The sequence below is a fragment of the Charadrius vociferus genome, unplaced genomic scaffold (assembly GCF_000708025.1).
Source record: "Charadrius vociferus isolate BGI_N301 unplaced genomic scaffold, ASM70802v2 scaffold303, whole genome shotgun sequence".
Lineage (NCBI taxonomy): Eukaryota > Metazoa > Chordata > Aves > Charadriiformes > Charadriidae > Charadrius > Charadrius vociferus.
Genome location: NW_009647756.1, coordinates 2249962 through 2265017, shown reverse-complemented (window position 1 = coordinate 2265017; position 15056 = coordinate 2249962). Strand labels below are relative to the sequence as shown.

The following is a 15056-nucleotide window of genomic DNA, read 5'->3' as shown; positions in this document are numbered from 1 at the left end:
TATGAAAAAAAAAAAAGATACAGGATTTCGAGAAAAACCCAGAGGATTAAGCAATAATTATTAAGGATTAGAATGTTAAAAAAATAACCTGCAAAGACAGACTGTATAACAAAACCAAAGACAATACATATATGCCTATTACAACATAAAACCAAATTTTGAGTGAAGGCAGTAATTTACATGTAATACTGGTAGGTGAAATGCCTTAGTGTACATCTCATATGACCTCAAGATAACTTTCAGAATTGAGACATTAAAGCATTACCGGTGAACTAGTACATATATTACTGAAGAAAATGTAAAGAATACAACGCTACTAGTCAAATACAAAACCATGGTTATACCACATCAGGGTATACCACACCATTCTTTCAGGTCTTGTAAACCACAGAGAACAGTTGACTTTGCTACAGAGCGGGTATAGCAACCTCTGAAAAGAGGAAAGAGAAAAATGGAAAGCTAATAACTGAGAAAAAAAAAACATATTGCTTTTGTTTTTCTTAGAAAAATTGTGTTTAAAACCCAAATACAATGCTCCTTCAATAACCCAGTGCTTACCTCCAGGTACTCTCTAAAATAGCTCTACTGACATAAATATTGCTTAATTCTCACCGGGCTAGATCTTTTTAAAATTAATTTAGCCACCACCCTCCCTGTCACATGGTTTTGAGGAAGAGTAACATGCATTCTGTGTGGCTCACATAGAGTCTAGGGCAGCAGTTTGTCTCCCAGGGCTCAAAGGACCCCAAGTTTGCCAGGGCCCAAAGGACCACCCCACCACCACCAAAAAAACCCCACAAACAAAAAAGCCCTGATTGCCTGATTAATTCTCCTAGCAGGTCAAAGTCTTTTGTCAGTTTGTTTCAGGTGGAATCATTAAAAATTGTTCTTTGCAGGTTGTATCAATGCATATCATGTGGGCTGGGCCATTTCTACAAGCACAAAGACAGCAACTTAGATTGTTCACTTTGGCTTCATTCAGATTTAACTAAGCGAATGTCTGCACTGAGCCTTTAGAGACTCTTGTCTCTGAAAGAATAAATGCAATAAAAGTCTGTTTTCTGTAGCTGCAGGCGCTTAGTGTCAAACCATGTTATGTTGCACCACACAGCAGTGACAATTTCATTTTAATACATGGGGCACATTTTAACAAGCCAAAGCAGTCCCTGCAAAGAATGCAATATATAAGCTGCCGAGTGAAAGAGACTCAGTGCACTTCATGCATTTTATGTGGGAAGAGAATAAAAGTGAAACCCACAGTGTTCTGGGATAAAAAGGCCATCATTCGAATAGCGCTCTGAAAAAGAATGTGCACATTTTCTTCTCAAGTTTCACAATTAACGGCTCTCAAATGCCTTTGCTAGCTATCTGTAATCTGGCACACGCCTCGCTTGAAACCGACACTGGCATTATCGACTCGGTTTGAAAAGGCAGCGCAACAGACAAAGCCGTCTATACACGTTCCCTTCAGATGCGTTGCTGAGTAACAACTGCATCCATCCCTCGTCTCCCCTACCTGAGTCCTCGCGTCCTTTCTGCACCGTGTGCCTGTGGGGCAGACCTTCCTCCCGGCCGTGCTGAGGCCAGTCCAGCAGTCGCTCACTGATCAGGCCTGCATCTATCCTTAATTATGAATTATAATTTCCGCTTGTCCACAATACCTGTTTTTTTAGAAATAACCCTTTCAAATTGCGTTCTTCAGCACGATTATCTCACTGGCTGACTGGGAAGAATGAGGGGTATAGAGCAACCAGACCTATTACTAAAATGGTCTGATACTTGCCATGACCAGACCCCAGTTTTAGTTTGGTTAAAACTCCGATGGACTTCAACCACTTTGGTGGCAATGTCCATGGCAGGTGCCTACCCAGAAGCTGAACCGAACTGCACACATCAATTCAGACATCCTTCTTTCTCTTCCTACTTGTTTTAGCAATAAAGACTACCCATACCTGGGAAGAGGCCCGCTAAAAATATAGTTTTCTTAGGTCCACACTAATAAATTCTACCTATTTTTTCTTTAAAAATCTGTGGCACAGAGTGTGTTTGGAAACTCGTGGAGATGGACAAAATATGCTTTTTGTCATTAGTTTATTCTTATCTGAGAGAGAAATGTTTCAAAATGTTGGTTGAGACTGGTATTTAATATAGATATCATTAACAGGAACTTCATGTTAAAAGTTAGCCTGCAAGGGACAGGTTTTCCACAAAAGAATGTCATTGGAGAACAGGTAAACTTGGGGGAAGAGTATTCTTAAATCCATTTCTTTTTAGTGTTGAGGGTTTTTTTTCATAATTGATAGGAAAAAAAAGTGGCAAATTATAATATTCTGGAGAAAAAGGTAAAGATCTTAGATGCTTCGAAACCTTCTACTGAAAGACACATATATTCAACTCTCCTGCTGGAAAGGGGAGAACATCAGCTTCACGTGGTAATAGAAATTTGCTTCTGATCAGATCATTCACAAAGCAGCATTTTCAAATTCCCTTCAACAGCATCTTTTTGGTAGTGATCCTAAAAGGATGTAGATAATAATTCATTTTTAAATGCAATTTGGAAATAACTATAATGCATCTGAGTATTATTTTGAATCAGGAAATGCACTGCAGAAAAAAATTTATCATGGGCATAGGACGGATTATTATGATATTTTTAAAGGTAATGATCTAAAACAAAGAAACTAACAAAACTATGAGAATTTATTTTCACCTGTGTCTATATATCTCCAGGTTCTAGAAATTAGTTGTAAAGTTCCCAAATACAATGTGAGAAACTAAACTGCCTATATTCTATCCAATTGGAAAGGAAGTGAATTTAAAAAAAATCAGAAAAGGAAGACTGGTTTTATTATTTGTTTCTGGCCATAGTTTGCAAATATAAGATATTTCAATCTGGTTGGTAAAAGAACAAAAAACTTGGGGGTGCTTAAGCAAGTATCACAACCAAATAACTCAAGTCTTGCTATTAAATACTTATTTTAGATCATTTTAAAAATGTAGATTACTCTCTCTACAGACCATAGTAGCTCCAAAGTAGTCATTATATGTTGTTATAAGTAATAGGGAATGTTTACCATGAAAAAAAAAGAAAAGGATTATTTAAAAAAAAAAAAAACTAAAGCTTTTACATATGCTTATTATAAAGATTGATGTAGTGTCAAGAAACAACTTAATAAAATTCATATACAAGGAATAACACGATGATTACATAATTAGTACATGAGAAATATTCAGTACCATGTAATTACCAGTTAGTGGTAAAATGTGGGTTTGGTTTACATATACCCTATAGTCACTTTGCTTAATAACATAAACGAGAATCAGGACTATATTTTTTTTATATCCAGAGTAAATATTTAAAGATTAAATTGTTACTACCACATTTGTGTTATGATCAGCATACGAATATTGTTGTTTTCTTATATTTATAAAAGCAGGAATAATAAGTCTTGGGGGGCAATGTTTCTTTACTCTTTAAGGCATTTTGCGAAGATGGAAGTAGGTAGGTAGTAGAAATATTATACAGCAGAGGAGTTCAAAGAACTGAGGCCATAGTTAGATATACACTGGAGTAGTGACAAGAACCAGATAAATTTGAAAGAGAAATTAGGCAGAAACATTTAACTGCAAGGAAGATGATCTGTTGGCACACATTAGATAGAAAAGAGGTGGCTTTCTTTTTCTGGTTGATCACTTCTGAAAGTTGTATTTTAGTAAAAGACAAGTATTATCTCAATATTAGGTAACTGGGAGTACTTCAGTCATCTGTGATACAGAAGAGGTCTGAGAAAATGATCTTCTAGTCTTAAATAATCTAAAACTACAAGATAGGTTTGATTAGTATGAAGTTTCTCAGCACCTCCTTATGTTCTACCCTTCATCCTTCTATGGCAACATGTTCATTAATTTCTTTAATTTATTTTGTTAATTTAATTCCAGGCATTCTAAGACCCTGCAACCTGTGGTTTTCTTCTCTGCTGTAACTGACTTAGGTATCTTATGTCCCTAACTTTTCAGCTGGTAAAAGTTTGCTTCAAGATGTTTGTGCTTTTTGGTTTGAATCCATTTTATGCTGAAAAAACTGTTCCTTTTGTCATTTACAGCCCAGGAAGAGAGATTAATTTTGACAAGTTCTCCTCATCGCTCATAAAATATATCTTTTCCCAACACGCCTCGCCTGTATATTCTCCATGTTCAGTCTTGTTTGCAAGAACAACAGGAGGTTGTTTACTATCTGAGATGAATATACAAAATCTGCATAAACCACTCCAGTGAGGACAGGGTAGGGTCCTCTTCTCCAGGGATATAGTCCATACTATACCTTCCAGCATGACCCATTATGCCAAGGTGACCCTTTTGAGCCGCCTGAGTGAGTACGTCTGCACAGAGCTACAGTGCTCTTCATAGAGAAACCTCTTTGTTTCAGAAGAAATCCAATACGACTAAATGACACCTACGTTATCCTGGAAAACCCTGAAAGATGCACAGCTCCTTTTGAGGAAAAGAACATACAAATTAAAGGCTTGGCAGCTCTTGTTTTGCTTCACTGGAAAATGGAACACATCCATGTATACTGAAATCCATGCAAAACTTCTATAAATAGAATAATGATCTTGTGGGGGCTCAAAATCTTGTTTCCCATTTTCTGTTGCTCCCTTACAGTTGCTAAGTTGAATATTATTTCCAAAGACTAAATTTAAGACATATAAAACACAGACAAGCAGGAGATAAGTTTAATAGAAAACATACGCAGGCAGAGTAAAGCATCCCATTGAAAGCTCTTCCAGAAGAACAAAGTAGGGAAAAGACAAGGATGAGGCCCAAAGTCCCAACAACAAAATGGGTAAATGCTCCACTACAGACCCCCCAGTTCTGTCACAAAGGGCTGGAAGTATCTCCTCGCTATACCCTTTTGCTCTGAGATGATGGAGACAGCTAATTTGAGAATCTTTTGACTTTGGTCATTTGCTGGGAACAGCATCATAACATTCTTTCATGACAGTTTGTGTTGGACAAATTTTCTCATGTTACTGGAAAAGAATAGTATGAACACAGTCATTTCCACCTAGACCCAGGCTGATTTATGCTGCTGTCTTCACAGTCTCAGGTTAAGTATTATACTGGTGCCCGCCAGCAGTGCAATACTTGACTGTCTGACTGTCAGCATTTCCATCATAAATTTCTGTTTTCAGAGGCTTATGACTTCGTTGTAAAATGTCGCTCGGGGGGTGAATCTTGCAAGGTCGTTTTAAGTTACAAGACAACAAACAAAATAAAAAAGTTAGTGGTTTCTAACTCTTTCTTTGCACTTTATCATTTAAAAGAACCTATAAAACGCTTGCTCTGCTGTTTAGCTGAGTGTGGTACACGTATGTACGGTATTATTAATATTACTATCTCTATAGGGAGGATACTTAAATAATACTTGAACAGGATTTTACTGTGGGGTTATAAAATGCAATTTTTATTTCATAGATTCAGTGGTACCAGTAAGTCCCTCCCTAAGGTATATCCCAATGCCTCCTTACCCCTTTTTCCATGTCCCAAGGAGTTCTTCAATTAAACTCACAGTACCTCGGGCTTGGATTATGAAAATTGCTCAGCCAAATTATCTGATGGCTCCTAACTCTCCTTGTTCCTCCCTCTTCACCTTTAAGGGCTTCATATCCATTTTTATGGAGTTCCACTGATATTTGTCCCAGGATCCGGACCCACCTGTCCCTCTCTTGAGTTTGCTTCTCGCTGAAAGTGCAGCTCTGTGCCTGGCAATTTTCTTAGGGATGTCCTGAGTCTGCCAAAATTTGGCACAGGTTGCAACGCCAGATGGAAATGTGAGGGTCTTGGGGATGCATTCTCCCACAGACCTCCCTAGCACCCTGTAGTCATGCTGTGAGCCCCTTCCAGGAAGGCCTTTTAATGGAAATTTATCACTACAGGCATTGGAATATTTTACAGATATCACACAAAGTCTTTGGGGCATGTTTGGAATTTCCAGTTTCATCTGAGATATCCAATTCTAAAGCGATTTCCTGTGTAAGATGTAGGATGAGACAGATCATTCTTCCAATTGAAAGTAGGAATGATCCTCATAATATCTAAGCCTGCGCTGCTGTCCCAGATGATGGATTTGTTTAAGCTAAATTTATAGCACCTTTACAACTGCCTTCAATTAAACCCTTGAATAGGGAAGAACAAAGCATTTTCCCTCTTCACAAATGCATCCTTAAACTGCCTGGATGTTCTCTATTCCCTGGTGCTGCTGACACTTCTCTGCCTCCAAAGTAGCATCGTCATTGATCCTCAAAAATCTCCCTCTAAATATTCCCCTTTTCATTTAGCAAAACAGCACTGCTGCTTTGGTTTCACTTTGATTGTGTTACTACTGTATCTTCTCCCATGTTAACATCTGGAACTCACCCTTCATGGGCCTGTGAAAAGCCAGGTCTGCCAGCACATACAGTCACCTCTATATAAGTGACAATAAACTCATCTTCAGGATGAAGCTAAATATTTCCCTCCATGCTCTCAGTACCTTCTCCTATCCAGTAATTCCAGCCTCCCTCAATAACCTTCTCACTTACTCACTACCTCTGATCTCCTTTTTATTCACACCACCACCAACATTGCTAATGTCCTGTTTGCAAAACTCAAATCATAAAAGATCAGCTTTAAAATTATATCTTGAAAAAAGTCTTCAAATCCAGTTTCTGTGGCTTTTCTTCCTTCGCTTTTTTTTTTTTTTTTTTTTTTTTTTGAGGACAAAGCATTATGCTTTTGTTCCAAGCTCTGAGGAATCTACTTACACTTTTTAAATGAAAGATCAGATGCTGAAGTCATTAGATCACTCCCAGCAACAGGGATTTAAGAGAAACGCCTACAATTTTAAGTCTTGTGATGCAATCCTATGTGAGGGCAACACTGCATCATTTGCTCTTTCGACACACAATCTTAAAACAAACTGAAAACAAAGCTTCTCATCCGCACCACCTCCTTTTTCCAATTCCCTACTTCTAGTAACTATTTCTTCCCCCTCCTTCTCCTCCTAATTTCTCTCTCTGCTACACAATAGACTGTTCTAGTCCAAGCTTCTGCTTGCCGGTGTCAGCAGAAACCCACACCGCCAAATGACAACAGCAACACGAGCCCTGCAGAATGTCAGCTACCACAGAGAGCCTGGAGCCAGGTAGCACGGCTTTGAAGTACAAAGCATGGGCAAATGGTGAGGCAGAGGCGGGTGTCTGGAGGTTACAATAATTCCCTTTCAACTGAATGGACTTCTGTGGAGCCACAGTTGGAGTCTAAACCTTCCCTTCTCCAGCCCCTTGCTCATAACTGTCCTCCCCGAAATCTCCCCTAGGGCGTACCTAGGCACAGTTGGTTTCAAGCCACAGTGAAATGCTCTGGAAAGTTTCGGGAAAATTTGTTCTGTTGCTTTTGAGGGATGCAAGAGAGAGGAAATACTTTCACAGCTTAAAAAAGAGATCTAGCTTTGTATGCGCATCCGGAACTCCATTGTGGCCAGACATTACTCAGATAATTTTGATCCAAGAACATTTGAAGTTACCCGAGTTATAAATGATTAAGTAGCCACCTGCAGTACTATGAAACTGCTAATCGCACCCATTTAGGAGAAAAATCTGACAATAGTTGTCTACCATAAGTCTCTACTTCCGATTGCTTTTTGAATATACTTATTTTGAGATTGACTATTCAGATAATTTAGCAGAATCAAAAAGTGATTTTTAATCATCATAGCACTTAATTAATAACTTTGAAACACCAAATTTCAAAACTGCTGGATGCTGCATCGTTTTAGTGTATGCAAAGTTACCTTTTTCTCCTGTGCTTCTGTGGCTCAGTTAAGAGCTATGCTAAACAGCATGGGGCATTTCCTCAAGTACGCAAGAAATACTGTGATAAAAGGCCTCAGGTCAGAAGGTATAATAGCCAGGATCACCCCACAGGTTGCGGATGTCAACTTCTGAAATTTTATCTGGACTGAAATACAGCTGCCATCCCCTAGCTGTACCATATTTATACCCACCCAGCGTGTGCTCATGCTGTAGGTACTCTAGAACGAACCTTCATGGCTACCAGCAAAGCTAAACAAATTCATCCACTTGGACTGACGTGCAGGAAAAAGATACCAAATAGCATTTTATTACAAAAAGAAGGCCAGGTGGTCATGTAATTAAAGCTTGTGTTGATAACTCGGCAAAGACAAGAGTCAGCATTCAACTACGGTTCTAAACCTCTGGATTAACTCTGGCCTCATTCAACTCAATGGGAGATGTGCTCCACTTTGGTGGAGCAAAGGTTTTACCCCTCTGTCATTTGCATGGTGAATTACACAACCTTCATGTTAGATCACTGAAGGTTTCTTGAAATATGTTACCTAATTAAATACATTTCCACAAACAAAGACATTTTTTTTAAATGCAAGTTTATCCATGAGTTACACTAATCTGTATTTAGTGAGCTAGAAAAATTTACATTATTATCTGCAGGAATGTGTAAGGAAGTGTGTCATCTTTCAGCATAAATGTTTTGCCTTTTTCCATTTGAATTCAGACATTATTAACTTTACCTTCTTTGTGCATGATGATCTTTCACATCAAGGACAAAGGTAACACAGCAATGTCACTTATCTTGCAAGCTACCTTTTTATCATACAGTACCCCATTTCACTCAGCGGTGTTATGACACTAACAGAAGTGCCTTGATATACCAAGATATGGTGTATTTCAAAGAAATTTGCAAGATGACTAAGTCATTTTGCCTCCTCTACAAAGCACAATGTTATGAATATTCTGTAGAAACAATGATTTGACATTTTTTTCCCTTTCTTTTGAAGCAGATGACTGATATACAGCACAATTGCAAATTTCTCTTCTTATTTGCTTTTTCAATACCTTTCTATATATAGCTCTCCATTCCTTGCCTTTTCAAAAGAAAACTATTTGATTTAAGAATGTTTCAAGCTGAAGAGAATCTATGTAAATATTCCCTGAGAGTAAACATGGAAACTCGTCTATCTGTACTGACAATGAACTACATGGTAATAATATGTTGCCCATTCTGTCTAAAATATCTGACTACTCCGACAGGGCTTGTTATATGCAAATCTTTCTTCTTAAGCTCTTCTCACAGGCTTGAGTTCCCCGCAGCTTTGAAGGAAGCCACGTTTCCTTAGTTATAGTTCCTCCCCTTTGCTCTTCCAACTGTTAAATTTACTTTTTCCTGTTGCAAAATCTTTGCTAAGCATTTAAACATGTTTTTATTTTTCACTAGGTGTGTGCTTTTGGCTGTAGGACAATAATTTTTATCCAAGCTTTATACTGCATGAATAGCTCAGTATTCGGAGTTGGTTTTGTTTACATATACATACATACAATGAACTTGCTTTTTTAGAGCAATGAAACGAACATCCTTCTGCATTGGTATTCTTCAGCTTGGTGGAAAGAACAGACACACGCAATCTGATAAAGGTACTGCTCTTCATTTTCCATAGCTATGAGGCTTCAGAGTTATGGAATAGACAGCATTTGCAAAGGACGAAAGGCAAAAAATGTGCATTAATCAAAAAAGAGTAAACGATTCACCTGGCAAAGCCGACTCCTCTGCTGACTCCATTAGCATCTCTTAATATTCTGGTGGAAATGACATGTCCAAAGGGTTTCAGCATATTCTCCAGTTCCTGCTCGTCCATGGAAACGGGTAAATTTGAGATGTATAGATTTGTGGGATCTTGTTCTTGTTGCTATGACAAAATAAGAGAAATATCCTCAGTTAAGCGTAGCACAATAGAATAGCTTATGGCTCATACAACGAGGGCTACTCAAAATAGGACCAGGCCAAGAATTTATAGCTCCGTTAGAAGCAAAGCTGGGCAATCTGTTCACAACGACAACATAGTTGCCAGATTTCTGCAAACTCTCATGCATGTGCTTAATTCTGTGCGTGACTGCTCTTACTGAACTCAGTGACACTACTCATTTACAGAAAATTACTCTCATGCACAAGCGTTCTTGGGTTTGTGTCCTAATTTAGCAAACAGATTGTGAAGAAAACACGATTTCCACAAATGTGCTTGCTGTTAACATAAATAAATAAAGAAAACTCAACACATGTTTTTAGCAGATGTGCTTTCCAGCCTGCAGACTTCCCATTCAACCTGTTCATCATGAGCAAGGTTGGTTGACAAGACAGAACACTTTCCAAGGTATCTTTTCCTTCCCCCTCCCTCAGAAATGTCTTGGTTGATAATGTACAATAAGAGCTAACCGGGCAGGAAGGAGTTCTACAGCTCAATCTAAGGTCCCAGTGAGATAAGTCACATGCTTATTCTCAGACGGAATAAAAATATCTTATAAAATAAAGTCTGTGGTATGAATAATTGAAAAAACAAATTTGAAGACAGCTTTCTTGTTCCATTTTGGATTTTTAGGCTAAACTTTCAATTTTGGCAACCATTCCAACTTCTATTCTTGCTTGCCGAACTACTGCAAAGAAACATGGAAGAGGCATAGATGCCATATGTAAAATAAGTGTATTAAAGCAGTAAATAAAAACCTGTCTACAGAGAACCAGGTTTTGATTACATTACATCAATTTACTTAAGCAAATTTTCATGGCTCTGGTTTCGCTTCCATTTTCATTGGTACAAGCTTTACATAATAGCCGATCACCTGTCAGTAGAAGCCTGATTGAGATCTGGCACAACTACAGAATTTTAGCTAATGGTTAATAACCAAAAATATAAGATACAATCTTTATGCTGTGCAGTAAGCCAGACAATACCTTATCTGACAAAGTCCTCTGAGACAGATTTTTGGTTTCTTTTTCATTACACATTTTAATGGGCAGAATTAATTTGTACTCATTCAACACTGAGATTTATATGACAACAGTATTATCTTTTTTTGCTATGAGGTGTCCTAAAACCAGATTAGTAATTTTGCAGCAGCACCACAACCTTACAATGAAGAAATTACACACAGTCCTGCAGCCATCTGCCCTGGTTTAACTGAAGTAGTTTCAAATTACACTCCATTTAAAATCAGCGCAGATGTGTCTTGTTAAACACAAATAATCACATGTCCTGTTTCTAGAAGATGTATGAAGATGGGACAGAACCGAGATATCTGCTTCATCACTGCCTTGAACATTCAAGTCCTTGAAAATGGAAGCAGAAATCGTTTCAAGCTGTGATTCACACACCCTATCTTTGCAGGGACAAGAATGACTAAACAAAGTCTAGCTTAGCAAATACCAGAATCAGAAGTCAAGGAAAGTTTTCAGCTTCCCTCACCCCAGGCTGAAGGGAAATTTTAGCCCTTTTGAATGTGAAGAAAAGCTTCAAATGGATACCCCAAAGGATCCAAAATCAGGAGGCATGTAATACTGTTTTACTGCATAATTTGGATTCTGACCTAAGAGCTGTGAACACTCGCCTCTGGACATACTGCTTAATGCCTACTGCATTCCAGCTTTGCATCTCCAGACCCATTACCTCACAAAACAGCAAGTTGAATCCCCCACTATTTCACAAAACAGAAATAAAAGAAAAAAGTAGGCACATTTTCAAGCTACTATCCATAAAAATATACCCAGTTATTACCATGCCTTATAGTAAGGGGCAGACAAGAAGAAAACCAGACATACACAGTGAACTTAACTGCAAATTGAACTGAAGTTACAAACCCCAAATCTAGAAAAACATTCTTTCTCTTTCTAGTCATCTTTCGCTGCAGTCATCTTCCTTTCTCTCACTTCAATTTACATTCATACAGATCTGAAAGCTAGTTCCTCACCAATAACCAAAAAGATATTAGTGACGGGTCAGAACCGGTCAGAACTTGACAATGCGAGGAAAATAATGCAAACAGTCCTGGAGGGAAGGTAGGCAAGAAAAGAGAGGAATAAGAGCTCCAGATCACACTTTTAGCTTTGGCAAAAACAAACAAACAAAAAAACCCTATAACATTTTATTTCTCCTTTATTTTTCCCTTTTCTGTGTGCAAACTATTTAAGTTTTATTACTTGTTACTTTTTTCCCACACACACACAGTCTACAGAAAAAAAGGAAATATTTAGGGGATTAGGAAGCATCATTATTGCTACTAAGTACTTTGAAAATGTGGGCAATGGAGGCAGTTAAAGCAGAGGCATTACAGAAGCAAATCAAAGCAGAAAGGTTTGCAATTCCAATAGGCACAGTTTTTCAGAAATAATCACATCATTATGCAAACCTCTTCCCACTGATTGGTTAAGGACTTTGATTAATCAACCAATCGGGGCTCAGGGACTGACATCCCTTGTCAATATTTAGAAAAAAAAATGCTAGTCTCATGCAGATGAGATCCCCATAGCCAAAGGACAGACTAATATGAAAAAAGCAGAGTTATGCATCAGTAACTGCACAACAGCCTTTGCTTTCACTGAAGCAATTCAGTCCCACAGAATATTAAAATGCAAACTTTTCTTTTGACTACTCAGTTTTCAAGCTGGGGCAGACAAATAAAATAAATAAGAACCGCCGCCAATGTGTCTCACTTCTGGAGTAGGAACACATAAGCCTTTTAACTGTGCTAGAGATTAAATGCCGTTGTTTTAAATATCCGTGGAAAGTTTAGCTCACTCTGAGGATGAATGAAAGACTAGGAGGCCATAGTCACTCTCTCACAAGGATTTACCAAGCCTATCTTTTATCAACAAGATAAACAAGAGCTGCAAGCAGAGAGAGACAGATGAGGCCACTCATGCCACCTCCACAACACAACAGTGTTTTCTAAGAAAGGAAAAAGATTCCACGTTATTTTCCCTTACTATACAAATATAACATTTAGAGAAATACCCCTTTCCTTTATAGAGAAATATCACCCCACAGAAGCCATATCTCACACCACAAACTGAAACAAGATGAAATGCCTCCCCAGTGACGAAGCCTGGAGCCGAGCAGGCTTTACAGGAGCGATGCGGAGCCCGGCTGCCCTGCCACCGTGCAGCCAGACCCCACAGCCACCTACCCTGTGGGTAGCTGTGCAGAGACACCCCTCTACAGCATGGAGGTGCTGACACATGCTGCTCGTTTTGCCTGAGCTTTTTCATCCCAGATTCCCCAAGCTCCTGCATGACACACTCGCTTGCCCTGCCCAGTGTAACTGCTGAGCTTTTCAGCATTAAAGGCAGGCATCCTACGGTTCAAAATGTGCCTATTTGTTGACAAGATGAGCCTAACCAGAACCATAAGTCCAAGCACCCTGCAAGCAAACTACTAGCCTTTCATAATCCTAACTAGTTGGCAGTCAGGTTTCTGCCTTCAGTGAAGGATCACATCCCAAGGTTGCAGGACCGGTGGCGATGGTGGCACCTGGATCCACACAGCACGGCCCAGGCTCCCTCTGGTTCATTTAATTCTTTCTCTGGTTTTTCACTAGGCGTTAAAAAATGCTACTTCCCACCTTGGGAATAAAATCCCATTTATTACTGTGTCCCGTCCCAAACTGGACCAGCTGACCAGTCATCAGTGAGAGAGCTGAAAGTCATTTGTGTGATACCCACGGTCACTTCAGAACTGTGTTCTCCTCTCACGTCCCCAATATTTTGGACAGGAACAGAAGGGGTGGAGTGGCAGAAAGCCCCACACTCCCCACAAACACCTCCCACAGCAATGTGCCTCGGACAACGCTCAGCTGCCGACTTAAGAGTCACTGCAGTGGGACCACCAGCCAAGCAGAGCCCCCATGGCCACCTGGCCTTTGTGGTCCCTGTCCCGCTTTCCGCCCCTCCAGACCACACCAGAGCCACCAGGCTGCAGGAGAATGACACACACTTGGTCTTGACACAGTCTTCCCAAAGCACAGTGGCCCCTCAGGTTTAATCCCCCATGTGTGAGAAAGATTCCACCAGAGGAACCGGGGCCGGGGGCTCAGAGGAGGAGGAGGGGCTGCCAGGAGCAGTGGAGGGCTAGCTGCAGTGTGGTGGCATGGCTCTTCTGCCTTTCCCAGACCCCGTGTGCCAAATGTAGCTAATTAATGGGTACAAGACCACGCCAAGTTGCTGCTTCTGGAAAGGAAGGCAGCTGTGGAGCCTGCTGTGTCTGCCAGCTGCAAAAGCATCATGCTCAAGGCACACAAACCTGCAAGCACAGTCTCAGGGCACCGTCAAAAGCATGGTCCTGGCCGTCCTCGCCGAAGTTCATTTTACCCAAGGTCTCCCATCTGACAGCCCAAGGAAGGTCACATTTTCTAAGTACAGCTTGCACTTGCCCCACAGCCCCAGAGAAACAGGGGTGAACTCATCCAGTCAGCCCCAGCCCTCTGAAATCCTGACACAGCCTCACACCCCAAAGCTCATTCTGGGGTCCTGCTGTGTGCCAGCCTGCGTGGGTGCACCGAGTGCCACAGAACGGGTCAAGAACAGGAAAAAAGAAATTAAGCCAACTGAAGCTCCTCTCCAGATAAGTGCAGGGTTTTTTGAACTCACTTTGCTCCCACCCCAGCCTTCTTCACCATTGTTGGAACCCAAATAACTCAGCGGCTCTGGTCTGTGGGCTCCATGGGCACTAGCTGCACGCACACGTTGTAGTTAGGCCATTCTGGCTGGGGGGTGCATATGGTAGACACTCCCAAACTGGCCAAAACCACAGCTAGGAAGGTTTAAAATTGTGAATACCGCAAATTAACAGTAGGTCATACCCAAGTTTTCGATTAGCTGAGAGCATTTCCAGCATTCAGCAGCAGGCGTCCTGCTGCAAGGCTCCGGAGTTCAGTAGTCAGGAGCAGCTGTACTGGGGAAACAGCCAGAAATTCTGTCACTGCCTTTTAGCAAGAACTGGGCCAGTCACTCAGCTCCCAAGGCCTGTGCCAAGGAGGCAGAAGAAGTTTATAATGCAGGGGATTTGAAACGCACTACAGCAACAGCATTTGAAACGGATAAAACCCAGCGGAGGGCGCGCTGCAAATCAAAGTTTGCTGTTTGCTTTGCTGGACCCTCCCAGCCGCTCTTGAAAGAAAGGACAATGCTCAGATGGGATTTTCCCTCCCATCTTGAGA

At 40.3% G+C, this 15056-nt stretch overlaps 1 protein-coding gene across 5 annotated transcripts in view; it reads right to left on the bottom strand.

Moving 5' to 3' along the window:
• The window catches only part of RBMS3 (RNA binding motif, single stranded interacting protein 3), a 343935-nt gene that overhangs the window by 136219 nt on the left and 192660 nt on the right, over nt 1–15056 (bottom strand). For all 5 annotated transcript variants that reach the window (XM_009882163.1, XM_009882167.1, XM_009882166.1 and 2 more), the window contains exon 4: nt 9603–9760. In XM_009882163.1, coding sequence (XP_009880465.1) covers nt 9603–9760 — 158 coding nt within the window. The remainder of the gene's footprint in view (nt 1–9602; nt 9761–15056) is intronic.